Here is a 26,483-nt window from a genome sequence, read left to right as displayed (position 1 = left end):
CCGGACAGACTGCCCACGCTCGGCGGCCACGTAGTCTAGGCTTCGGCGGCACCGCGCCCCCCGCGCCCCCGCCCCGACCTTTCTACGCCCGCCATATTTTGACGTATTGTTTACAATTTCACGTAAGCTCGTTGCGGGGACAGCTGCGACCCCGGCCAGCGTCCGCGGCCGCCTTCCCGACCAGCACCCAGCCCGAGTCCGCGACGTGAACCCGCCCGACGCGCCCAACAAGCGGAGAGGGCCGGAAGTGTCGCGTTCCGTCGGGGACGCCGGCTAGGCACGAGCGCCGCGCGCATGCGCCCGCGCGCGCGCGCTAGGACAACCGGAAGTGTGGCGTTCCCGTTCCGGGGGGCTCTGGGCGGGGAGCGCCCGCGAAGGCTGCCGGGAAGCGTGGTATCTCGCTTCAGCCCGTCATTTGGAGCAAGTGCGCATGCGCTGCCTCCGTCAGCCGAGATCGGGAATATGGCCGCGCGGTCTGTATGGGCGGTCCGGCGGCTGGTGCAGCGCCTCCTGGCCTCGAAGGCAGCGTCTGAAGGCAGGTGAGCGAGGCAGGCCGCCGGTCGGGGATTGAGGATAGTGCGAGACGAGCGAGCTGGAAGGGCGGGTGCGGACTGGGGGGCGCGAGGTGACCCACCAAGCCTCGGCTGCTGCGATCCGGCGCTTACGGCCCCATTTTACAGAGGAGGAAACTGAGGCATACAGCTTCGCCTTCTTGCCGGGCCAAGGAAGGTGGTAAGAGCCGAGGTCACGTTCCGCCGAGGCGGGAACTGTTCAGCCTCGAGCATCAGTTGAATTGGGGGTGTACGTCTTCCAGCCCCCTTCCCTCCACCGGGGTGTCTGCAGTGAAATCGGGGTTCTCCCCGCGGACTCTCTGTGGGACCCTAGGCCGGCCCCCGGGCATTCCCTCGGCTTCACTTTACCTGTCGGTAAAAGGTCGTTGCCTTGGCCTCAAAGCAAGGCCCTTTGGAGTCCGCCCTTCCACCTGCCCTCGGAGCGTGTGCACAGAGTTCCATTTCCTGCTCTTCACCTGGCGCTGCGGCACCCTTTAGGGATGACTTATCTTGCCGCCTGTAGAACCCTATGGCTAGTTCTTTTCTCTCGTTCAACCCAGAAAACCGAGGTTCAGTAAAGTTCCGCAACGTTTCCAGACTCCCAATACTCGGTAATCGTGGGACCCCGCTTGGAAGCCAGTCTCTAGAATCGGAGCTTTTAATTAGCGAGCGGTGTTCATTATTCTCAGGGACGACTCCGTGTTTAACTGCTCCTTCCTCAGAAAGAATAAAAAAAAAAAAAAACGAGTTGTAGGGTGAGTAAAGGTTGAACTTCTGAAATGTAAATTAAGCTGCGGGGAATCCGGAATTTCGCGTGATTGTGTGTCACCTTTTTTATCTTAAGGCACCTGACCTGGCACCTGGGTGTGAGGTTGAATTCAGGGCTTCCGGCTTTTTTAAGTCTTTTTGGCAGTTTGTATTGTAGGGAAGTGGCCAGGAGAAGAAAGTTTCGTTCTGATAAAATTTCCCCTCGCTCCAGTTCTGAATTGAAGGGGTCATCCTCGGCTCTCCTCTTCAGACTTGGGTTTTGGCCATTTTCTCTTTAAACAGGCCCTGGGAGTACATTGACCTACTTTCAATTGGATAAATGTAGTTTGTTAGGAGGAAGGAGATATTTCATCCTTTGTGATTCGCCCCAGATTATCTATGGTGACCATGTTTTCTGAACTAAAAATATAAAACCATATACAATCTGACACCAGGTTGTAATAACTGAGTGCAGGGCCGGCCTGGAAAGTCCTCTTGCCCATAGCTTTGTACTGAGGGTTCCCTCTCCCTTTCTTGAAGCCAACTCCTTTTACCCCCTTTAACTCTTTGCACGGATGTCACCTCACAACTGCTTTTCAAAATACGCCAGTTTCTATGAGTAAACTATTTGTCTTAAAGACCTTTTGTATTCACAGATTGATTTTTGTTGATTTTACTTCAAATCAAATTATAAGAATCCAGGAAGCGTAATGGAAACTTCCTTTAAAGAGGAGTCAGCTGCTACAAACCAAGATGTGTAAAGTAGTCCCTGATCTAAATGCCTTCCTTTGTAAACAACTATACGTCAGACGTTTGAGCTGTATGAAATTCTGGATTACAAACATGATTAAATCAAAGACGCATTTTATTCACCTGTTTATAGTTCACAGTCTGGAACGTATAGTGTTTTATATGTATTTAATTGACTTGGTTTTACATAGAAGTGAGTTCCCAACTCAGAATTTCTCTTAACACAGGTTCTCTTTCATAAGAGCCTCACTTACGAGCTTGTGGTCAAGAAAACTTTAGAATTCTAGGCCTGACTCCAGTCTAACACAGTCCCTTTACTGGGCTTAGTTTTCCCCATTTGTAAAATGAAGGCTTGAATCAGAAATGTAAGGATTTGTGTTTCGCATTCCTACTTCTGATATTGCCCTGCTGGTTCTGGGTATTAGAGCTTGGTTTTTTCTTGCTGACTCTTGTGTCCTCACTTCTGGCTATTTGTGCTGCCTTGTGTTCAGTATCCTGGTTCAACAGAATCTACTAGCTCTGTGATCTTATGCAAGTCAGAAGCCTCTCTGAGCCTCAGATTTCTCATTTACAAAATTGAAATGGTAATATACTTTCTCTCATACACCGCGAGATGAAAAGATGACTTAGGTAAAACCTGACAGTGGTGTCTGGCACTTAGTAAGTCGGTGTTGTTACTGTGACTGCAAGCAGTTTGGCTGTGTGTGATTGCGTTCCTTCATCAGGTATCACCTTCCTCCCTCTTTAGGGGATGGCCACATTCTTTCAGCACTGCCACCCAGAGAACTGCTGGTGAGGACTGCAGTTCTGAGGACCCTCCCGATGAGCTTGGGCCCTCTCTTGCAGAACGAACCTTAAAGCTTAAAGCTGTGAAACTGGAGAAGGAAGTCCAAGACTTAACAGTGAGTAGATTTTGTCTGTTCACATCCCCTCTCTGGTTGAAATACCCATGTACAGTTTTTGTGTCTGTTTTTTTTTTTTTTAGATTAAATTTCTGGAACGCTTGGGTGGCTCAAGCGGTTGAGTGTCTGCCTCAGTGGTTGAGTGGCTCCAGGATCGGAGTCCCACATCAGGCTCCCTGCACGGAGCCTGCTTTTCCCTCTGCCTGTGGCTCTGCCTCTCTCTGTGTGTCTCTCATGAATAAATGAATAAATAAATAATTAGTTAAATTTCCTCTAATTGGCTCTTTACCTCTTATCTCATTTCTACTCTTGCTTAGTATATTAGGCAAAGTAGTCTACAGTAGTTAAAACATGTTATGTCACAGTACTTAGATACCTGATGTGACGGTAGCTTCAGAGAAGATTCAGTATGTGGCGTGTAGTAAAAACTCTGTAGATACTTGTTGAATGAGTGTGTCATTTATCATTGTACTCTGCCAGTCAGACTACATCTGGCATACTCTGCCTTACTGGGTTGACAGACACGCTTTGAGGGCGATAATTAGAGAAGTTTCAAAGTAAGACCACCCAGAATGGTAAGGAGGTAGGAAAGCATGTCTTATGAGAGCAATTGAAGAGATCAAGGATTATAAGAATGAAAAGATTAAAGGAGCTAAACTAAGTGCCTTCAAATAGATAACACGTTTTTAAAACCTACTATTGGTTGTCCTAGAGTTCAGTTCAATGAAAGAAAGAGGGTGGCAGTATTGGCTGCATGTGAAAAAGGAAGCATTCTCTGAAGAGAATGAGCTTGAAAACTGTTAAATGTTCAGAGTAGGAGGCTGAATGACAACCTATCAGGGCTGCTGTAAAGAGTAGGTTCCTCCTTTGACTTGGGATTTGTAGTAGCTGATTTAAGATTCCTACAGCTCCTTTTTTTTTTTTTTATAAAAACCTATCAAAAGGGTGAAGTTTATAAAGTAAGCAAAAAACATTTTTTCCCACCAGCAAGCATGTGTTTTCTGATCATTTTGACTCTGCTTTTGTTTAGATGAGATACCAGAGAGCTGTAGCTGATGGTGAAAACATAAGGCGCCGAACCCAGAGATGTGTAGAGGATGCCAAGATATTTGGTGAGATGTTTATTTGTTATAAAAATTAAAATACCTTTCAGTTTGGGGTGCCCGGGTGGCTCAGTTTTTGAAGTGTCCAACTCTTTATTTTGGCTCATATCATGATCTGGATCATGAGATCAAGCCCCACATTGGGCTCTGTGCTGAGCTCTGCTCTGGGCATGAAGCCTGCTTAGGATTCACTCTGCCTTTGCCACCACCACCACCACCCCCCCCTTGTGTGCAGCTGTACATTCTCTCTCTCTCTCTCTCTCTCTCTCTCTCATTCTCTCATTCTCTCTCTCAAAAAAAAAAAAAAAAGCTTTTAGTGTAAGGATATTTACTAGTAGTTTTGCAAACTGCACATAGTAAAAGAACACATCTAGGTCCTAAACCAGTCCTACCCTGCCCTTCCATCCACTCTTGCCATATGCTTTCTGAGCTCTTTATTGGGAATGTTGCCAGGTGAACCATTTGCTAAAATAATGCTTGCCTTCATTTTGACCAAAATCTTTGTTGATTTTTCAAGCATGTACATTTAATGTTCTAGTGTTTATGCAATCAATTCTGTTTAACTCATTAATGAACAAGTGAATCATTAAGACATTCAGAGGAGAATCCAAAAAACAAGATGCATGGCCAATCAGGAACACTAAAATTTGCCTCATAGAAGCAAAACTGGTCTATATCCGTAGTGCAGTAATCAACTCTATCTCCAGCAGATAATTTTCACTACTATGGAGAAAAATCATTTGCATTCCCATTGGTATTTATAACTTACTGATTTATAACTCAAAGACAAAGGCTCAGCCCGTATGGAAGCAGATAACTCTAGAAATTGTACTAGATCACGTCTAGTCCAATTTGAAGCCTTTGAGGGGCACCTCCTGGCTCAGTCAGTGGAACATACAACTCTTGATCTCTGGGTTGTGCATTTGAGCCCCACATTGGGTGTAGAGTTGTTTAAAACCAAAAATTTCAAATACATGTGTATTCATTTGAAGGCTGCACATTAAAAAAAAAAAAAGTAAAAGTCTTTCAGAAATTTTTCTTTGACTACACAACATCTTATTCCAAATGTGTTCGTGAAAGTGTTAGTAACAGGGATTGAAGGGTAGAGGGCAAATCTGTGATACTCCCCTTGCTCACAGTTTCATACAGAGTATTATACTTTGCACATAGAATGAAGGTGCTTCAGGGGCCCTTGGATTGTACCTAGTCCAATCCCCTTTTACAAGTGAGCTGAAAAAAGTTAATTGGTGACAGAAACCGAATCCATTGTCTTCTGACCCCCAGTCTATTATTACTTTCTCTGTATCACACTAGTTCCTGTTCTAGGATTTTATCTGCTGTTTGTGCATGGGATTCACTTCAGTCCTGTCCTGTCCTGTCTAACCCCAGTGCTGTGGCATAGCCTTCTGCTTTTCATTCAGTGCTAGGGACATCATGTTTCATGGCTATGAGTATCAGCCAAATATTGGCCCTCAAATTGTATTACCAATGTTTCATCCAAGTTTTAGGTCTTATTTCCAACAACCAAGACAGGACTTAGCAAACTACAGCCTGTGTGTTAGTTCATAAATTACAGTCCTGAATTTCATTATTAAAAGTTTGTAGACATTTTCTTTTATTAAATAATCACCTACGTAAGATCCTGGATTTTTGCGCTTTGTCCCACAAAACCTGAAGTACTTACTATATGGCCCTTAATAGGAAAAGTTTGCTGACCTTTGAGCTACAAGGAATTTCTGTAGCAAATAAACGAACTGTGGTACCTGGGAAAGACTTCTTGCCTGCTCGAAGGGAGCAGGGTGAGTTGGCTTACCAGAAGTCAAGCTTTGATGAGTTAGGAACGGTCTTGTATCCATTTCCTCAAGAATTGATAAGGTGCCCAGGAACAAACAAATATTAGCTAAACTCAATTTGGTAATCTAATTTATCAATTTATAGGGCAAAATGTGTCTAACAATGCACCACCAAAGTCATTTGCTTGGGTCATTTCCTTCTAGTGGCCAGGAATATTTAGAAAAAATGAAGATTGCTTGGGGAGCATGGACATAGAAAAAATAGCTTTTATTTGTTATTTAATTAATATGTAATATAACATGATCACTCTCCTTCCAGAAATAGTTTTATCTCAGTAACTCATCTTCTCTTAAACAGGTCATAAAGATTCTGACCTCCCCCCCCCCCCCACTCCCAAGAAATGGTGCAGACACCAACTTCCTGTTGAAGTAACAGTAATTAGAATAGAATCAGAGACTGTCCAAAGAACCTGGGCTTCTATTTACCCAAATTTATACAACTTGACTGAAGAGAAGCCAGGGTTCTTTATACCATGGCAGTGTACAAGTTAGCCCAGAAGCTTACCGCTCTCAAAATTCTAGGGGATCCCTAGGTGGCTCAGCGGTTTAACACCTGCCTTCAGCCCAAGGCGTGATCCTGCGGTCCCGGGATCGAGTCCCACATCAGGCTCCCTGCATGGAGCCTGCTTCTCCCTCTGCCTGTGTCCCTGCCTCTCTCTCTCATGAATAAATAAGTAAATAAAATATTTTTTAAAAATTCTAGTAGAGTATATGTAATCTTTTAATAGCCAAGAGACCTAGTTGTTCTTTATGAGACATTCTTTTCTCTTGGGTACAAGAGTTTTGATCTAATCAGCATACTTTTCAAGCCTTTGGAGAATGAATCCCTTTTACCTTATCAGCTTATTTCATTAATAGCCATTAATATTTATGGCTGCCATCCCTAATGGAGGTAGGGGAAGTATCTTGTGGAATTTTAATCACACCAAGTCTTGTTCCCTGGAAATGCCTGCTAGTTTTACTCTTTCCTCTTCTTCACCTCCTCTCCTACACCAGACCAGGTCACAACAGCATTCCTTCACTTGGCTCTCCTGTTTCTTCTGATATTTTCTCTTCCTTCCTATCTGTCATGCCCCCAGTATCCCAAATCCATTATGTATGTTATTATTAGACTAATTTAAACCCTATTACACTTGTTTTGCTCAAGATGCTATAATGGATATCTGTGATCCAGAAGTTAAAGATAGAATTCCTGCCTCTGTCAGTTGTTCCTTCCAGAATCTAGGCAGCAAGTCTAGGAAATCTCTTCTCTGTCATCTATTACTTCCCTATAGATGATCTTCCTTTTTACCTCTGAACACAGTTAAGGTGGCTGCCTGTTTTGATATATGTCCTTAAAACTGTCCCTGGATCGGGATGCCTGGGTGGCTCAGTCAGTTAAGCGACTGACTTCGGCTCAGGTCAGATCTCAGAATCTTGGGAACCAGCCCCACATTGGGCTCCCTGCTCAGCAAGGAGTTTGCTCCCTCTCCCCTTTGTGCCACTCATGAGTGCATTCTCTCACTCTCTCTCTCTCTCTCTCTCTCTCTCTCTCTCTCAAATGAATAAATAAAATCTTTAAAAACAAAAACCTGTCCCTGGATTAAAACCAAATGAACCAAGTCCTTCACCCTTCACTAGCTCCCACCAGGGCTTTGCTGTTACCATAGGTATCTGTAATGATGACATTCCTCAACATTTCTGTAAGAAAAATCAAGATGCTGCAATTGGGAGTAATGAGATTTCTCAACAACTGAGTTTACTTTTAGAACAGTTCACAACTAAAAAGATTCTAAAAGTTTTGTGGCCTGTCTCCAGCAAGTATATATAACTTCAGAGCAGCCAGTTTGGAGATTTCATATGTGGAGTGTCTTGCTTTCCCGTCCCTCTTCAGCTGATCCTCAAGAATAAACCATTCTTGAATCCCCCTTAGCACAGTCTTGTCAACTAATTTTTGTATTATTGCCTCCTGCCCCACGAAATGCCAGTATCCTGTCAGTATCTGTTGAGAACACGTCTTAGCAAAATTAAGACATACAAGAATTTCCAAAATGTATGTAACTCAGTACTAAAGGTGAATAGCAATAAGAATACAAGAAACAATGATCCAGTTTTCAAAGGTTGGGTTTCTGAGTCTCCTGCATGCAATCTTAGGTTCTAACCATCTTCCCCTTTTCCTAGTAGGCTTCCCAGTCATTTGCCTTCCAAGAGAAACACTGGTTTGTGAGTTTAATTAAGGTGATAATTGTTGATGACAATTCCTGAGTTCTTTGTGGCAGTCTTCCCACCTCCTGGGGTACTCAGGATCTAGCCACTTATCTGGGCCTTCCCCATACTCCACCCCAAGAGCAAAATGATTTCCTCACAAACAATAAAAGCGTCTGGTTTCTCTAGGAATTCAGAGTTTCTGTAAGGACTTGGTAGAGGTGGCAGACATTTTGGAGAAGACTACAGAGTACATTTCTGAAGAAACAGAGCCCGGGGACCAGAAGCTCACTCTGGAGAAGATCTTCCGAGGGTTATCACTTTTAGAAGCAAAGCTGAAAAGTGTGTTTGCCAAACATGGCCTGGAGAAGATGACACCCATTGGTGACAAATATGACCCTCATGAGCATGAACTCATCTGTCACGTGCCAGCTGGTGTCGGGGTACAGCCTGGCACTGTGGCATTAGTAAGGCAAGATGGCTACAAGCTTCATGGCCGCACCATTAGACTTGCTCGGGTGGAAGTGGCAGTGGAGTCTCAGAGAAGACTGTGAATGGCCCACAAGGAACTGCATATTCTCCCAGAGTATAGTCACCTGTGTTTCCTTTATTTATTAAATTAGGTTTGTATTGTACATGAGGTACTTCATGTGATCTGTTTTGGATTTAGTCATATTGGCTTTATTTCTAAGATACTCTACTGATTTAATGTGACCTGTTTGGTCTCATCAGAAGTCTTGCCATTTGGGCATTTGAACAATGTGACAAGTGATCCTATGGCCTTTGTCCAGATATGTTTAAGAAAATTATTTTAAAATTGGTACTCTGATGACTGTCCATTGAAAATCTTTTTAAAAGGTGGAAATGAATAGATGTTTGTGTATTTTCAACTCAATGTTTCTTTCTAATGGTCCCTGTAACAGGAATTAATAGGATCTTGTATTTCTTGGGAAAAGGAGATGATGGGGATTGGTTCAACATCCGGGTACTTAGATGATAAAGCTTTAGAGTTAAATGAAGTTAGATCATTTGGGTTGATTTTTATACACATAAATTTTTAAGACTTCCCCTTTTTGTTTTCCTTTTAGCCACCTTTTGTCCGTATCATCATCTCCAGGTAGGCCATATTCACACTCATTGTCCCTTTCCAATTCCCATTTACAAGGGCTAATTAGGGCCCAGGCAAGACTTGAAAGGCGGAGAGTATCAACAAATTCAAGATACCAGGTCCCTTTCAAGCAAATATGATCTAGAAACCTTGTGCTTTCTTTGCTAAGTTACCTTCCAATTATTTTCAGCCTCCCTAATCATTTCAGGGAAACCAAGGCAGCACTGATAGCTAATGACCCAAATCAGTTTATGTAGATAATTTACCTACAACTTTTCTCTCCACTTCCCTTAAATCTTCCACTTTGTCAGATTTGCCTCATCATCCTTTATTAGATGATGCAGGGAGATGGTCAGGACAAAAATGTTAGGTTCTTACAATTTTTCATTTCATTTAGTTATGCCGAATTTTTTTTTATTTGTACTCACAAATCACTACCTCTCATACTGATATGCTTTATTTTCTAGTTTTTGTATCTGTCTTATGTCACACATATTAACATCTAGTTGTCTTTTATGTATTGACCTAGAATTAATGAGCCTGTGTGTTTATTTTTTTTTTTCAGTTCTTACTTAGCTGGTGTTCTTTAAAAGATTTGCCTAACAAAATGGGCAAGTGAATGACCTACCAATCAGACTTTATAAAAGAGGTCAGTTATGGAGATTTTAATGTTAGAAGAGGCCTTAGTGATGATCTCATCTCTTTCAGCTTCTTAAGCATGAAAACATCTTTTTACGACTGGACTCAAAAAATGTCTAAAACTAGTAAACTAAATTTCAGTGAGAACTTGAATAAGAACAACTAGATTTTAACTTTAATCATTTAAGATCCAACAGTTCGTTTTTTTTTTTTTTAAGATCCAGCAGTTCTGTAATGAACATGCAAATATGTCCCCAGTGGACAAATATTGTTAGATGTCCAGATTGCAGAGGTTTAGGTTTTTAAGTTACTTATCCATGAAGTAAATCCATTTCTACTAGAACTTTATGACCCCATTCCATGGAGTGGTAAAGTTACCCTCTTAGACATCATAGTTCTAGCACACTCCACATATGTATCAATAAAGCCATCCCCCAATGGGCCCTGCCATCTCCACCAGAATTTGACACTTAAAAAACAAATATGTGCTTTTAAGAAGCAAACAAAAGACTGGTGGGAAGATTTGAAAACCAGAACCTCTTTGGGCTTTCCACTAAGTGTGTACTGTAAATTTAATGAGCAGTCAGATTTCGCAATAAGAATTTGTCTTTTTTTTTTTTTTGCCTTCATTCCTTTGAGATTGACAGAGGTGACAAGAAAAGGAGCCAATTACAATTACCTATGTGTTCTTGAATTACTAGCTGTCATTATCAGTGAGTTTGAACAACCATAATTTTAGGTATGGAATGTTCTGAGTACTTGAAGAGTTTTCTAATATTCCTTACAGCCTTCTGTTTAGCAAGTAGATTGAGAATAATTTTAGGTTCTTTTATTATTCAGTAGTTACACAGACTTAAAAGTGTAAAATTTAGAAGATGGAGCTATAATGGTAAGAATCTCAAAAACTTAGGCTCTTGGGAGCCAGAGCAGCATAATAGAGCATAGGCTCTGGAGGTATAGACTTGAACATAAATCCCAGCCCTGTCACTGTGTGACAATGGGCTCCAGTCATTTCACCCTTCTGAGCCTGCTTCCTTGTTTGTACAATGATTATACTTCCCTCACGGTATTGTGAGGATAAATGAAATGTGTAAATTGTCTACTACAATAGGCCCTCAAATATTTATTTTTATTACTTTTTCTTACACGTGTTGTTTTGCCTATTTTTTTTTATAGCTGCCTAAGGTCTAGGGAAAGACGAAGAAGACTGGTTAAGTGCTGCTTCTCTATAAAAATTGTAATTTAAGCAATCACAGTGACTTGTTTTCCTTCAAGCTTCTGGTTTTTCTGTGTTTTTTTAACCATAACGCAAGAAACCCACACTTTCTGGAGGAACAAGAAAATTGTGTCCATGCTCTTCATTATTTTTATCTTGACGGTAAAGTGAAAAGACATCTTAGGATATGTAAGGAAGTTTTGGCTCACTTGAAGAGGGGATCGTGGTGTTTCAGTACATGGATTCTATAAACCTTTTACAGATTTTCTTCACTGCCATAAGGGGATCAGTGTACTGATAAGTTAATTGGTGCTCTTTCATGTCAAAAGGATCTAATAAGTGAAAAAGGTTCTTGTACACTAAAGCAAATCAAATGGGGGAAAACTAAGAATGAAATAGAATATTCAGAAGCAACTTCAATAAAACCTGAATTGACATAACTGCAGTTCATGTGTTTAGTGTCTTCGTCTGCCTTTATATTGACATGGTCACTTCATTGCTGACTCACCTTGTCGACACTCAGCAGAGGCACCTTGAGATCCCACAGCATCCAAGCCGAGTGCACCTACTCGATGCTTGGTGTTGAAGTTTTGTCTGCTTTCCCACCTCCTTGGCCTTGATTCGTTCTGTTTCATATTATTTCTTAGATCTGGGCTTTTGTTTTTGCCTTCCTCTCTGGCATTGCCTTATTTTCCTTATACTTGCTTCTTGGTTCTAATTGCCTTACCTGCTTCAACAACTTCACTTGAACTGCTGGATTTCTGATCCTCTAAACCAGATTACTGACACGTGCCCTTACTCAGATCTTCAGCTCCCACCAGTCCTTGCCAAGCTTTGCGTGGCTTTGTCTATATATCTGCTTCTGGTATCCACATACCCAACATCTTAGCTGAGTGGCCTTTGGAACCAGCCTTTCCAGCAGTTTGGTCTTCGATTTCATTACTCTTCCAATCTTATCTGTATACCCTGGCTCCCTAATCCATTGTTTCCCATATTCCCAGTGTTAGTGTACTCTTCTATCTGCTCAGACTGTCCATTCGGTCATGTTCACGGTGGAGGTTTTAAAACATGGCTCCAAATCTTGAATCTGGACTTTGTGGTTGACCAATAGAATGTAGGAGAAGTGACTGCTGGTTTCTGCACCCAAACCATCCTATCTGGATACTCACCCTTAGAACTCAGTCTTCAAATTAAAAGTAAACTGAAAGCAGCTTGTGGAGTGGAACTGAGCCCTAGCTGAGAGTTCAGCTGATAGCCAACACCATCTTGTCAGGCTCCTCCAGCCCCTACTGGAACAGCCCCATCTGACACCTCATGGAACAGATGAGCGGATCTTGCCAAGCCTTGCCCAAAGCACAGATTTATGGGCAAAATAAATGATTGTTACATGTAGCCACTAAGTTTTGGGGCAGTTTGTTATGCAGCAATAGAGTGATAGAGTCACCCAGCTTCACTCCTGGTCTCCTAGTGTAAACCAGTACTACCTAACAATTGCCATGTTTTATTGGGAAAGTGATTTTTCTCTGTTCCTATGCTTCTATACCAGTAGGTTGGTTCAGTAACAAGTATGTAAGACCTTTTGTTTGGAGGGGGGCGAGCTGAATTTTAAAGTTTTTTAAATTTACCCTAACAAAACACTACAAGAATCGGTTTAAACCAGTGCATAAGAGAACTTGGCACAAAGTGATGAATGCTTGTTTAACAAAAAGTTTAAGAGAGGGCAGCCTGGGTGGCTCAGTGGTTTAGCGCCGCCTTCAGCCAAGGGTGGGATCCTGGAGTCCCGGGATCGAGTCCTGGAATCGAGTCCCACATCGGGCTCCCTGCATGGGGCCTGCTTCTCCCTCTGCCTGTGTCTCTGCCTCTCTCTATGTCTCTCTGCATAAATAAGTAAAATAAAAAAAAAAAAGTTTAAGGGACTATCTTGAACCATTAGGAATGAACTTAGAAAGTTTCACGTTCTGACATAAACATTGCCAAAAAGGTTTTTTTTTTTTTTGAGATTATAAGAAATGCATGTTTGCTCATCTACCACTTCACTAGTAACCAGCTTGGCCCTTTATGACTCAGAAAGCTGACTTAGAATCCCAGCTGTATGCTCTTTTACTATCCTCGGAATCCTTTCAGTTTCTTCTCTTAGCCATACTCTGATTGAATTGAATGAGTTTTCCTTATTTATCCTGAAACTCCTCCCCAACTTTATTTTCTGCTCCAGGAATCTGCCCCTCGCCGTGTAATGAACTAACCACCCTGAGCTGCTCTTCTTTTCTTAGAGGGTGAAGCTCAGCGGGAGCTTATCCCTCCCTCCCTCCCCTCCCCTCCCTCCCCATGCTGAAGAGACTGGGTGAAACCCTTCCCTTTTGTGTAAGTAGAAGGCAGAGACTCCAACTGCATGTGGGAACTGCAAGTGCCCGTCAGGGACGGCAGGCCCGAAAGCATCCGGCCTGGTTTCCACACACGCGGAGGGGAGCGCCCAGCCACCATGGCTGCACACGCTGGGTCAGCAATTTGCTGCGCTTGCAGACACTGGCAAGCGGCCTCACGTCCCCTATCGCACATGACTGTCACAACCACCTAGAAAGGGAGAGCAGGGAAGCCGAGGCACACCCCGAGACGGCACGTTGGACAGCTGGGAGCTGGCGCGGCTGGGCTCGCCCCGACGCCGTCCCAGCTCCGGCTCTCCGCCCCCCCCTCCCGTCTCCCCGGGCCCTGGTCCTGATGCTGGGCACCCGGAGCGCGCGCACCTGCGCGTGGGCAGGACGAGCCAGCCAATGGGGAGCCCGCACCCGGGAGGCGGGCCGGGGAAGCGGCGCCCGGCGGAGCCTGCCCGGGACGGATGCAGCCAATGAGGGCCCGGAGCTGGAGAGGGACGGCGGCTCGACCAATGAGAGGCGGCGGGCGGGGGCCGGGGGCGGGGCAGCGCGAGGGGCCGGGGGCGGGGCGGGGCGGCGAGCCCTGCGCGGCCCGCGGGAGCGAGCGCCCCGGCGTGCCTCCGGATCGCCGCCCGCCATGGCCCGCGCTGCCCGGCTCCTCGCCGCGCTGGCCGCGCTCCTGGCCGCCGCCGCCACAGGCGGGGACGCCCGGCCCAGCAAAATCGGTGCGGGAAGGACCGGGTGGGGAGCGGCGCGGGGGAGGGCTGCGGGGAGAAGGGGGCGCCGCCGCGAGCAGCCGGGGGGGGGCGGGCAGGGGAGGCCAGCCGGGCGAGGCCGGGGTCCGCGGGCGAGCAGCCGCTGCAGAGGAGGCGAGGGCCTGGCCTGGCCGCGGAAGGGCGCCGGCCGCAGGCGGGGTGCTGACCCCGGCGGGCTTGGGCGTGGGCGTGGGCGTGGGCATGTGGCCACGGCCCCCGGGGCGGAAAAGAGGCGTGGGCCGGGCCGGCCGCGTCGCACCAGAAGGCCCGGGGCCCTGAGCGCCTGCGGTGCACCTGGCCCTTAGCCAGCTGCCCCGACGGACCACGGGGGGCGCCGGGTCCGGTGATGTGGCCCCTCGAGGTCTGTTGAGGGCCGCCCGTGCGGCAGGCGCGGTGCTCCGTAGCTCCTGCCTGGAGGAGAGCCCGCTCCCGCACAAGAGCGGGCGGTCGGTGGTAAGGCCGGAGGTGCGCGGACGGAAGAGCGTCTGGCCCATCTTCCAGGCCCTGGGCGGGCCCTGGGCTTCCTAGAAGTGACATCTGAGCCCAGACGGCAGGGGGAATAGGACACGGAACCCATGGTAGGTCTGCTGCAGGTCGATCTGCTGGATGCCAGTGGAGAACTTTTAACAGCAGTCCTCTTGGGCTTGATGACGATATTTTTATTTCGAAGATTTTTCAAACGCACAGCAGAGTTGACGGAACCGGATACACAGTGACCCGTCGTGTACTCAACACCTAGGTTCTGCTTCTGCCCTTAGCAGACTCCTCCTATACTTGGCGTTATTATGTAACTATCACCCCGCCCGCCCGTTAATTCATCTTGCATCTTAGTGCATTTTAAAATAAATTGCAGACATTAGGGCACTGGACTAAAGACTTCATCATGCCTGTCATTGACTAGAGTTCCACATTTGCTTGCAGTTTATTTCTCTTCACAATTGTCATTTTTAACTCTACAAGACTCCTCAAGATTTTCCAGTCCCTCCATATATAAAATTGCCACGAGCAGAGATGCTAGGCATCTAGCATCTAGTCCCCACTACACTAAGCTGCCCTCTCTGCACCCTTGTTGGCAGGGAAGCGTATCCCATGGAGCACCACAGACTTACTAGGCTGCTAGTACAATGCTAAGGCTTCTTTACATTAGCAAACCACAGCTCAGACCATAAAGGGCTAAAACGTGGGAAATCAGTTTGGGACTGAGGGTTTAGGGTTTTTGGGGGGAGAGGGAATCCTGAGAGCTAGAGTGGTCACAGAAGGCCTCAGGGAAAATGTGGATTTTGAGCCAGACTCTGAAGGATGGGGAAGTAAGGCAGTGTCTGCGGGGCACTCCCTTCATCTCTCAGAAACCGGCAACCAAGCAAGGCACTTCAAGCTGGTCCCTGGAGAAGGGGCCTCCCCCAGTATTCCTGTCTCCAACAGTGCAGAGCTTTCTGCCTGCTTCATTCCCAGCTGGCCCTGCCCACCTGGCCCTGGGGGTCACCCAGGGCAGGACACCTGGCAATGCCAAGATGCTCTGTAGCTTTTTTGATTGTCCTCAGCTGTTTGACAGAAGCCTCTGTTCGCTCCTGGTGGTTTGAACTCTACACAGGAGAGTGAGGAGCTTCCTTTGAGGATGGCTTCACTCCCAGACTGCTGCAGGGTCAAATCTGAGTACCTCTGTGTGATGCTGGACCCCTTCATGCCTGCCCGCCCCCAGCCACCACTGTTCCACACACCACACCCTGCTCGCTAGGGAGAATGTCTCTTTGCTGCCTGGCAAAGCCGAGTGTCCTGCAGGGTCCAGATCAGACTTACTTTCCCTGTGAAGCCTGTGTCCACATCCTTAGGCAGAATTGGTTGCTTCCTCCTCAGGATTCCCTGGAACCCTGTTGGACTTGGTCACACATTGTTGCAGGTCATTGTCACACGTTGTTGCAGGAGTCTGCCCATGCCTTGCACAAGCTCCAGAGGACAAAAGTCCTGCTTGATTGTCTTGTGCCTGAGCACATCTTATCATGGATCAGAGAGTGCGTGTCAGTCTGCGGGTGTTGAATGAGCTGCTCCTCAATGAGGTGAGCTCTTCCGCTTCCCAGTGGGCAGCCTCCAGGCCTTGTGATATTAGTTCCTCTGAAAAATGGGTAATCTGGGGCTCTGTCGCAAACGGGAAGGTCGTAAAAGGTTAAGGGCATTCTTGGACATGGCTTTGTAAACACTGAAAAGGAGGAAGTGGTTTGCTTTTTTCAAGATGCAACAAATACTTAGCTTTACCACCTGCCAGGATCTGGGGGCATAGTGAGCTGCTCTTGGTCCTTAAACGGACCAGTGGAAGATAGTGTGCCAAGCACAAGGCCCCAGGGGAGGAGCGTGTGCTGTAGGAATATGTGGGAGTAATACCTGACCTGTCTTAGGTGAGCCAAGCGAGCCAAGCTATAATTCCACTTGAGGGCCACAGAAGCAGTAAGGCAAAAGGCGACAGCATTCCTGACAAAGGGAGCGATGTAGGCAAAGGCACAAGTGTGAGAGAGCAGTCCTGGGTTCCATGGCCAAAGAAGTCGAGGTGGACAAGAAGGTGGAGCACTGGGGGCTGGGGCAGGGAATACATAAGTAAATAGAGGCCAGATCATAAGGAACCTAGTATTTTTTGCCTTCTTGACAGTAGCTAGTTGTCCGTCATGGGTCCAATATGGGTCTAGTAAGGATTTACTAGATTTCTCTCCTTTTTTCTTTGAACAGACTGCCGGATGAGAAGGCCGTGTCTCCAATTGTGGGAGGTGCAGCTGTCCGGTTCAGTAGCTTCATAGCTGTCTTGCTGTCTTTGCACAGTGCTATTGAGCATTAGTAACTACATTAGGATCTGCCTGGACAATGGTACCTAGTAACCCCTCAGCCCACATTGCCAGTACAACACTTTTATCTGTGGCTTGGATGACAACACTCATGGCATGTGAACCAAGTTTGCATATAGCAGGAAGGCAGGAGGCATAGTAAAGACAGTGGATGATAATAAGATCCCAAAAGACCTCAAAGCTGAAACTGGAACAAGAGTCCAAACCGGTATAGAGGGCCCTGCATGGTAGTGAGCGGCCCATCATGGGGTGCATTCCAGTCATGGTAAACACGGATGTAGAAGTGATTTAAGTGTCAGGTGGTAGATTGCACTAGAACAAGGGTTGGCTGACTTCTTCAGGAAAGGGCAAGGGAGTAAATACTTGAGGCTTTGCAGGCCATACAGTCTCTGTGGCAACCACTCACCTCTGTCGCCCTGGCGTGAAAGCAGCCATAAACAAGCTGCAGAAAGAGGCTGCCTGTATTCCAGTAGAACTGTTTGCCAAAACAGTCGGCCTAGATTCAGCCTGTAGGCGGTAGTTCGCCAACCCCCAGGTTCAGGAGTGGTTTCCAAATACTGATCTAACCTAACAGTACCTGCCAGTGACCAGGTTTCCACCAGTTTGTAGTGAAATAATCGGGGCAATGTAAGGAGTTCATATAAAACCAAAGGTATTCTCTTTAAATGATCATCCAGAATTTTAAGATTCTTTCTGGCTAATGTGTCTTTTTCAATATAAAATGAGGGTCACAGTAGGTGACAATTTTCAGATTGTCCTTTGCTCTTTGTTTACTAAGAACTAGCCTTCAGATTGCATTTTTGAGATGTGATAGGCCTTTGAAATGCAAGGGCCTGGGAACCACCTCCCAGGGCGCTGGGAGAGTGGGACCTGCAGCCTCACGCCTGTGCCCTGTCTCTCCCCACTCCGTGCCCTGTCTTCCCGCTCCGTGCCCTATCTCACCCCCTCTGTGCCTGGTCTCTCCCCTCCATGCCCTGTCTCTCCCCTTGCCTGCCTCCTGGGCCTGTGGACAGCCGTGGTTGGGGCCGGAATTGGGGGCTCTGCTGTGGCCCATTTCCTCCAGCAACACTTTGGCCCCCGGGTGCAGATCGACGTGTTCGAGAAGGGGACCGTGGGCGGCCGCCTGGCCACCATCTCAGTCAACAAGCAGCACTATGAGAGCGGGGCCGCCTCCTTCCACTCCCTGAGCCTGCACATGCAGGACTTCGTCAAGCAGCTGGGTGAGTGCACCGTCCTGGGCTCCAGTGTGTTGCACCCAGGGCTGGCGGCAGCCACTGGGCTCTTCCCAGATGGCCCCGAAGGTCAAGGTCAGAAGGTCATGTGGCCCAATCTCCTCGTTTTACAGATGGAGCAGCTGAGACCAGAGAGGGGAAGGAACTTGCCTGAGGTTACACAGTGAGTTAGTTGCAGAGCCGGGATTAGAACCCAGGTTTGACCCCCAAGCCAGTCTCTTTCCCTTTCCATTTGCTTCCTCTCCGTAGCCATGATCATAATGGCTTCCACATGCTATGTGCTTGCCAGGTACCTGACATCCTTCTAGGCGGTATGTAGGCATCGCCTCACCCCCAATCCTCCCTACCAGTCCACCCTCCTACAAAGCAGGTGTTGTATCTCCTGAGGAGAGGAAGGCTCGGAGGATATCTGCACCTCCACTAATGAGTCAGAGCTAATTCAACGCCAGCAGCATCTAGCAAAACCACAAATATGTATACCGTGTGACACACAAACTCTACCCCTCAGAAGTGACCCTGCAGGTGTACTTGCAGATGTGCTAAGTTGTATACAAACAAAGCCATTCATTACAGCATTGTTTGTAGTACCAAGAGGTTGAAAATATCCCACCTGCCCACCCACCTGGATCTGAGAGTGAATGTTATTTAGGTAAACAGCAGACTGTTCAGCAGCCAGATTGGGGAAGTCCTTCTTGTCCAAGTATAGAACAATCTCCAAGACACAGTATGTCAGTAAGGTGCAGGGTAGCATATAGTATGTAGGGGCGGAGGAGGAGTAACTCCTAGATATATATGTACTTACCAGTGTTGGCAGAAAATATCTCCAGAAGGATGCTGAAGGAATGTTTCTTCCAGGATGGGGAACCTGGTGGCTCAGGGACAGGAATCGGGGGGAAAGAAACAAGAACCCGTGACCTGGGGCAGAACCTCACTCTCCTAGAACCTCACTCCTCCGCTTCTACATCTTTAACTGGGGACGCTGCCACCTGTTCTACTTCTTTTCAGCTCTGGGACTGCCAGCTGTAGCCTGTGGATGGTTGCAAAGACCCGGGCCTCCTTCCAGGTGGGCCTGGTGGCCTGGGCTGCCATGTGAGAACAGGCGCTGGGGCTGCCAGTCCCTGGACATTCTGGGATGACCTCTGAATTCCCCTGGCTCATGGCTGAGTTCATCCCTTTTGGAAAAAACAATGGGATGTGGTCCATTCTTTTAATGTACCTGTCTTGATGGACCAGCCAGCCCAGTGCTTCTGTTTACTGTTTTAAACAAGCAGCACAGGTGAACAGACCGAAGTGTGTTCTAGTCCCTTTCATGGAGCCAGTCCATTTGCATCCTTCAGGGGGACCTTCAGTTTCGCTCAGGCACTGCTAGATCTCCTGTGGGGGGCCCTCAGAGAGGGATCTGAGGGGCTCCCTGCTGTCTCCTCAGGCCTGAGGCACCGGCGAGAGGTGGTAGGCAGGAGTGCCATCTTCAGTGGGGAGCACTTTGTCCTGGAGGAGACCGACTGGTACCTGCTGAACCTCTTCCGCCTCTGGTGGCACTACGGCATCAGCTTCCTGAGACTGCAGATGTGGGTGGAGGAGGTCATGGAGAAGTTCATGAGGTAGGGCTGGCCAGGCCATGGGGAGGGTGCTCCAGCGGGAGCCAGGAAGAGTGATGGGGAGGGAACTAGTGGGGCTGTAAATTGTCAAGAAGGAAAGGGGGGACTTGCTGGTGGGGTGAGTACCCCACACAATACAGTCCTGGTGCCCGAGGAAGCGAGGCATGTACTGACTCGGTGCGGGGATGTGTCTCCAGTGTGGTCATTCTAGCTTTCCTTCCCTCCGCAAAACTGAGGAATGAGGGGGCTTGCAAATGCAGCCACCTACAAGGGCATACCTGGGGGGGTGAGTCAGTGGAAGCAGCTGGTGGAAGAGAAGGGTGGGGAGTGGGGCGCCCCGAAGAACAGGGCTCATCTGAAGGGGGCAGCTGTCACTGCTAGGGCCAGCGATGGCCAGGTGTGAATGCCCACCACATGTGGCTGGGTCTTCCAGCTTTTTAGAAGAAGCTAGAGATGCAGAGTTGTGTATGAAATCTCCTGGTTTTTCAACCAACTCATAAATCCAAACGAAGCACATCCGTAGGCCTCATGCAGCTTGTAGGCCATGCACCTCTAAGCCCGACTGTCCCCCAGTTTAGTTTTCTCATCTAGAACAAACTCCTTTTTTCACCACTTCCCTCCTCCTTGGGCCCCAGCCTCCTGCCCCACTCCTCCAGATAATGAGGACGAGTGGTCCCATGTCACTCTGTCCACTTCTCGCCATTCACCCACTCGCCAGCTGGTGCTCCAGGTCTCCCCTGCAGGTCCTCCCTGCTTCCTGGCCTAGGCACAGACATTCAGGATGACCCCTCAGCTTCCTTGCTGGGTCCTGGCACTTCACCACTCTCCCCATGTCACACCTCAGAGTAGTTGTCATTTAGCAGAGCCATGATGTGAAGCCAGGTCTAGTGGGGTTCCAGGGTATTTGCCCTACCCTCCATGCTGTCCCTATAGTTAGGGGCCCTCCAGAGTGGACAAATAGGCCAAATAACCACCTCCTCTCTCACCCCCCCCCCACATGGAGAGGAGGGGCGGGGTCCTTCTGGGCCTCCTGGGTGCAGTCAGCCAGGAGTAGGGGGTCAGCCAAAAGGTCTTTCTGCATGAGAGCTCCAACTCTGCGTGTCTTCCAGGATCTATAAGTACCAGGCCCATGGTTACGCCTTCTCAGGCGTGGAGGAGCTGCTCTATTCACTCGGGGAGTCTGCCTTCGTCAACATGACCCAGCGCTCTGTGGCCGAGTCCCTGCTCCAAGTGGGTGTCACTCAGCGCTTTATCGACGACGTGGTCTCTGCCGTCCTGCGGGCCAGCTATGGCCAGTCTGCAGCGATGCCCGCCTTCGCTGGTGAGCCTCTGGCCCTTGGCCTCCTACCCTCCCCTGGCCCATGGTGCCCAGAATGGGCTGGTCTCCCTGTAACAACCTCACGTTTACCAGGCTCAGTACAGTTGCTTACACACCTTATTGCCTCAACCCTATTTCATTCTGTCATTGGTCCTCCGGGCTGGCAGGAGATGGTGTTCACCCCGCTTCTCAGATGTGGAAGCAAAGCTCAGATCTTAGGTCCAGTGTGTTTCCACCAGTCCTGATTGGGCTGGTTCCAGGACGTGCCCCACTGGGGCCAGCGGCATAGGCAAAACCTGGCAACCCCCAGCGCGGGCCAGGTCCTTCTCTTCTCCTAGCCGCCTAACACGAAGGTGCCAGTTCAGTCCTTGGTCCTCTCCTCAACTACTCACACTTCCACCCACCGACTCCCAAGCATGACCTCCAGCCCAGGCCTCCCTCCAGGCTGCAGACTCACACATCAGGTCCCACCGTTATGTCTCCACTGGGAGGCCTGCGGAGCACTCAGTGTTGCCAGACCTGAGCTCTCCTGACCTTTCCCCTCAAGTCTGCCTCTCCTAGAGTCTTCCCAGCTGGGTTGGAATAGCTCCTTTCTGTTGCTCTAGGCCAAACCTGGCCTCGTGCTTTCTCTCATACCCATCACATGGTAGGTCAAGAAATCTCATCTGCAAAAAAAGAAAGGAAAGAAAGACAGACAGAAAGGAAGAAATCTCATCTACTTTGCCTTCCACATATATCCAGAATCTGACTGCTTCCCACCACCACGTCCTTCCTGGTCTAACCTATCAGCATCCTTCACCCCATTACTGCAAGTCTGCTGCCAGGCCCCCCTGCCCCCAGCTGGCTATTCTCAATGCATCAGCTGGATGATACTTTTAAGAAACCCGTGTCAGGTCAAGCCTGCATGTAAAACTCCGTGAGGGTTCCCACCTGCCTCCAAGTAAAAGCCAGAGTCCTCTTAATGGCCTACAAGGCCCTCTGTGGTCTAGGCCCCACCACCTCCCTGCTCACTCACCCCAGTCCAGCCACTCCGGCCTCCTTTGCATGTCTCTGGGGTTCCAGCTGCCCTCGAACCTTGGGGATTTTGGCTGGCCATCCATCCACCTGGAACATTCTTCCCTAAGACAGTCATAGTAAACTCTTGCTCCCTACCATGTCTCTGTGCAGATGTTCCTTTTCATTGAAGGTACCCCACCACCCAGTTTTCAGTTACATGGATGCCTCCTCCTGCCCCCAGCAGTGCCAGTCTCCCTACCCAGCAGTGCCATCAGCTTCTAGCCACCTATTTCATTTACTCCTTTCCTCTCTTCCCACTAGAATGTAGGCTCCCCAAGGGCAGGAAGCTCTGTCTCCTTTGTTTACTGATGTATCCCAAACCCTTAGAACAGGGCCTGGACAATTGGAAGCATGGGCATGGGCAGCCCAATTATGTTGAATAAATGGATGGAAAAGTTTGTATTTAACAAGCATCTCCCTCGTGCCCAGGATGCTATCCCTCTGGCTGTGAGCATGGCTGCCTCCTTCCCTGCCTTCAAGTCCCACCAGGTGTCCCCTCAGCGAGGCTCTCGTTCTCAGTCTTCCAATATTTTGTGTGTATCCTTTGAGATATAATTCATATATAATTCACCCATTAAATTTTTAAAAGATTTTATTTTTAAGTAATCTCTACACCCAACAAGGGTCTCCAACTCACAACCCTGAGATCAAAATTCATACGTTCCACTGACTGAGCCAGCCAGGTGCCCCCAATTCACCGATTTAAAGTGAACAACTCAGTGGTTTTGAGTTGTGCATCCATTATTACAGTCAAATTTAGAATATTCTCATTGCCTCCAGAATACCCTATACCTATAGCCATCACCTCCCCAACAAGCCCTCGTCCCCTGCCTTCTAGCCCTGGGTAACCATAAATCCACTGTGTTTCTATGGATTTGTCCCTTCTGGACATCCTGTATAAATAGAATCTTACCATCCATGATCTTTTACAGATGGCTCTTGCACGGAGCTTATTTTCACATAGCATTGTAAATTTTGTTGTATTTGTGTCATCTCTCTGTGCCCGTGTTGGGAGTCTTGGCCTGAGACGGAGGCTCAGCAGGTAGGATGGGGCTGGACTCTCCAGCCGTACAGCCCAGTGATACTGAGAACCCACTGGCCACTGTCCCCCTTTGCCCAGGAGCCATGTCATTAGCCGGGGCCCAGGGCAGCCTGTGGTCTGTTGAGGGAGGCAACAAGCTGGTTTGTTCCGGTCTGCTGAAGCTCACCAAGGCCAACGTGATCCATGCCACAGTGACCTCTGTGACCCTGCAAAATACAGGTGAGTGAGCGGAGCAGGGCGCGTGGCCACTCCCATTTCCTAGACCAGGAACACTTCCACCAGTCTATCCCTAAACCCTGGTCTGTGAAAGGCTGCAGAGTGGTTCCAAAAAAGCCATTGAGAAGCCCCAGCACTGCCGAGTGACACCAGAGGGCACTGTCGTCCTGATTCAAATGTCGGAGCCAGAAAGCTGAGCCCTGCATTCAGCCAGCCCCAGTTCATTTGACCACTGAGGACTTTGAGACTCAGCCTTGCCCAAGTCCCTCCAGCTAGTCAGCTGCAGAACTAGAGCAAAAACTCAGGACTCCTGACTCCCAGTCCAGTGCTCCCCCTGCAGCCACACCAGGATGGAAAGCCCAGGACCCACGATGCAGACAGCCCAGCTGCACTCAGAGCCCCACACCTTCTGCGTTGGGCCTCAGGTGGAGATCAGTAAGTAGTGGACAAGAAATAAATGGACTTTTGTGCTCTATTCTGTCTCTTTCTAGAAGGGAAACCCTTATACTATGTAGAGTATGAGAACGAGGTGGGCAATGGCTCTGACTTCTATGACATCGTGGTCATTGCCACCCCCCTGCACCTGGACAACGGCAGCAGTGGCATCACCTTTGAAGGCTTTGACCCACCCATCGATGCTGCCCAGGGCTCTTTCCAGCCCACCGTGGTCTCCTTGGTCCATGGCTACCTCAACTCTTCCTACTTCGGTTTCCCCGACCCTAAGCTTTTCCCCTTTGCTAGCATCCTCACCACAGATTTTCCAAACTTCTTCTGCTCTCTGGACAACATCTGTCCTGTCAACATCTCAGCCAACTTCCGGCGGAAGCAGCCTCAGGAGGCCGCTGTTTGGCGAGTCCAGTCCCCCAAGCCACTCCTGCGGTCCCAGCTGAAGACCCTCTTCCGTTCCTATTACTCCGTGCAGACAGCCGAGTGGCGGGCCCACCCCGTGTATGGCCCCCACAGCACCCTCCCGCGCTTTGCCCTCCATGACCAGCTCTTCCACCTCAATGCCCTGGAGTGGGCGGCCAGCTCTGTGGAGGTGATGGCTGTGGCTGCCAAGAACGTGGCCCTGCTGGCCTACAACCGCTGGTACCAGGACCTAGACAAGATTGACCAAAAGGATTTGATGCACAAAGTGAAGACCGAGTTGTGAGGGCTCCACAGTGAACCTGGGGCCATCCATCCCCTGCTGAAGATGGATCCCACCCCCTCCTCTCCTACCCCCTGACCCCCACAGCGGCCTCAGTTGTCCAGGCTGTGCTACCCTGCCAAGCCTTTCCAGCCCCTCATGTGTCAAGCTGCTTCTCTTTCCAGCGTGGGTCCAGATGGCCCACTCTCTGCCTCTCTATCTTAAGGACTTTCACAGCATTTGCTTCATTTTAAGGAGGACAATAAGAGAAGGGAAGGAAATTCAAGCCTAGGTATTCATTTTATTTATTTTTTTTTAAGAAGAAATAAAAATTCATCCTCTCCAGCTTCTTCTGACTTGGTTTTCTAACTAGAAGACAGGGATAACTGGGAGGAAATAAGGGGCAGAGAATGTGGAGTCATATTTCTTGATTGCTTTTCATTCCCTCTCCCAAAATGTACGTGAGGCAGCACCCACAATGAAACACATGTACCAGGGGTGCCTGGGTGGCTCCATCAGTTAAGCACCGGTCTCTTGATTTGAGCATAAATCAAGATCTCAGGGTCCTGGGATCCAGCCCCACGTCGGGCTCTGCATTCAGCAAGGAGTCAGCTTGAGATTCTCTCCTGCCCCTCCCCTTGCTAGTTTCTCTCTCTCTCTCTCTCAAATAAATTAAAAAAATATATAGACCTATACCAGATGGTTATAAATAAAGGGGAGATCAGAAAACATAAGACATGATAATAGCTCCTATTTATTGGGCACTTGCTAGATCTGTCTTAACTTGTTAAGCTATTACCACCCAAACCTCTCAATGACACTGCATAATGGGAGAGATGACTATGGTAGGACCCACAGAAGAGATGGTTACCTCAGTGAAGCTGTTAGTATAGCTCTGAGCTTCCTGGCAACCGGTGGAAAAAGGGAAATACACCCCACCTTAGGAAGAGGAAAGCTTTTCCGTGGCACCTGGGACAGTTGACCATGCTGTCCATTATGCAAGGGTTGAAGAGTAATACGGTGGATCTTTCTTGCAAGAATACAAGTTCCCAGGGGGCACCTGGGTGGCTTAGTGGTTGAGTGTCTGCCTTTAGCTCACTGGGTCCTGGGATCAAGTCCTACATCGGGCTCCCCACAGGGAGCCTGCTTCTCCCTCTGCCTGTGTCTCTGCCTCTCTCTGTGTCTCTCAAAAATAAATAAATAAAATCCTTTAAAAAAAAAAAAAAAAACAAGTTCCCAGATGGTGGAGGGCAGTGCTCCCTCACCCGCAGCTACATACACTCCAGCAGAAGAAAGGAAGAAAAGGTGTTGGGATGGAGTTCTGAGATTAACCTGAGGCTGATGCCCAACTCTCACCCAGACCTGCTAAATCTGGCCCTGGGGGAGGGCCCAGAGGCCACAAGGACACAGCACTGCCAAACACCACTGAATACTGTGGCTTTCCTAACAGGAATGGCTCCTGAAGTCATCCAGTGAACTTCCTTCTTTCTGTGGAGATGACCACAACAGCCCAGCATGAGGAAATAACTTGCCCAAGGTCTCTTGGTGAGTTCACAGGGCTTAAATCTGGAGCTTCTCCCTAAAAATAACTGAATTCAGGAGTGCCAGGGTGGCTCACTCAGTTAAGCATCTGACTCTTGGTTTCAGCCCAGGTCATGTTCTCAGGCTCCTGGGATTGAGCCCCAGGTCGGGCTCTGTGCTCAGTGCAGAGTCTGCTTGAGATTCTTTCCTCCTCCCTCTCTCTTCTCGTCTGCCCCTCCCCTTGCTCATTTTGGCACACCCTCTATCTCTCTCTCTAAAATAAATAAAATCTTAAAAAAGAAAAATGAATTCATCATGGGGCAAAATACTCTGCAACTAGGTAGAGGCCCAAATTGGCCTCGAAAT

At 48.3% G+C, this 26,483-nt stretch overlaps 2 protein-coding genes across 3 annotated transcripts; both read left to right on the top strand.

The window, feature by feature from the left end:
* The first annotated feature begins 382 nt into the window (after window positions 1-382).
* Window positions 383-11,498, top strand: GRPEL2 (GrpE like 2, mitochondrial). Its single transcript, XM_072824582.1, has 4 exons — window positions 383-539; window positions 2,797-2,950; window positions 3,981-4,062; window positions 8,280-11,498. Exons 1-4 carry the CDS (start codon window positions 463-465, stop codon window positions 8,642-8,644), a joined length of 678 nt encoding a protein of 225 aa, XP_072680683.1. The 5' UTR covers window positions 383-462; the 3' UTR covers window positions 8,645-11,498.
* A 2,523-nt stretch (window positions 11,499-14,021) lies between these two features.
* Window positions 14,022-24,941, top strand: PCYOX1L (prenylcysteine oxidase 1 like). 2 transcript variants are annotated; one of them, XM_072824573.1, is made up of 6 exons: window positions 14,022-14,147; window positions 18,019-18,225; window positions 19,664-19,838; window positions 20,945-21,156; window positions 23,330-23,470; window positions 23,959-24,941. In XM_072824573.1, exons 1-6 carry the CDS (start codon window positions 14,060-14,062, stop codon window positions 24,618-24,620), a joined length of 1,485 nt encoding a protein of 494 aa, XP_072680674.1. In that variant the 5' UTR covers window positions 14,022-14,059; the 3' UTR covers window positions 24,621-24,941. The 2 variants fall into 2 exon arrangements, with proteins under 2 accessions (XP_072680674.1, XP_072680675.1); XM_072824574.1 differs by lacking the exon at window positions 18,019-18,225.
* Window positions 24,942-26,483: the final 1,542 nt, after the last annotated feature.

The sequence above is a fragment of the Canis lupus genome, chromosome 4, assembly GCF_048164855.1.
Source record: "Canis lupus baileyi chromosome 4, mCanLup2.hap1, whole genome shotgun sequence".
Lineage (NCBI taxonomy): Eukaryota > Metazoa > Chordata > Mammalia > Carnivora > Canidae > Canis > Canis lupus.
Note: the sequence above shows the minus strand (reverse complement) of the source record. Positions and strands in the feature narration are given on the sequence as shown.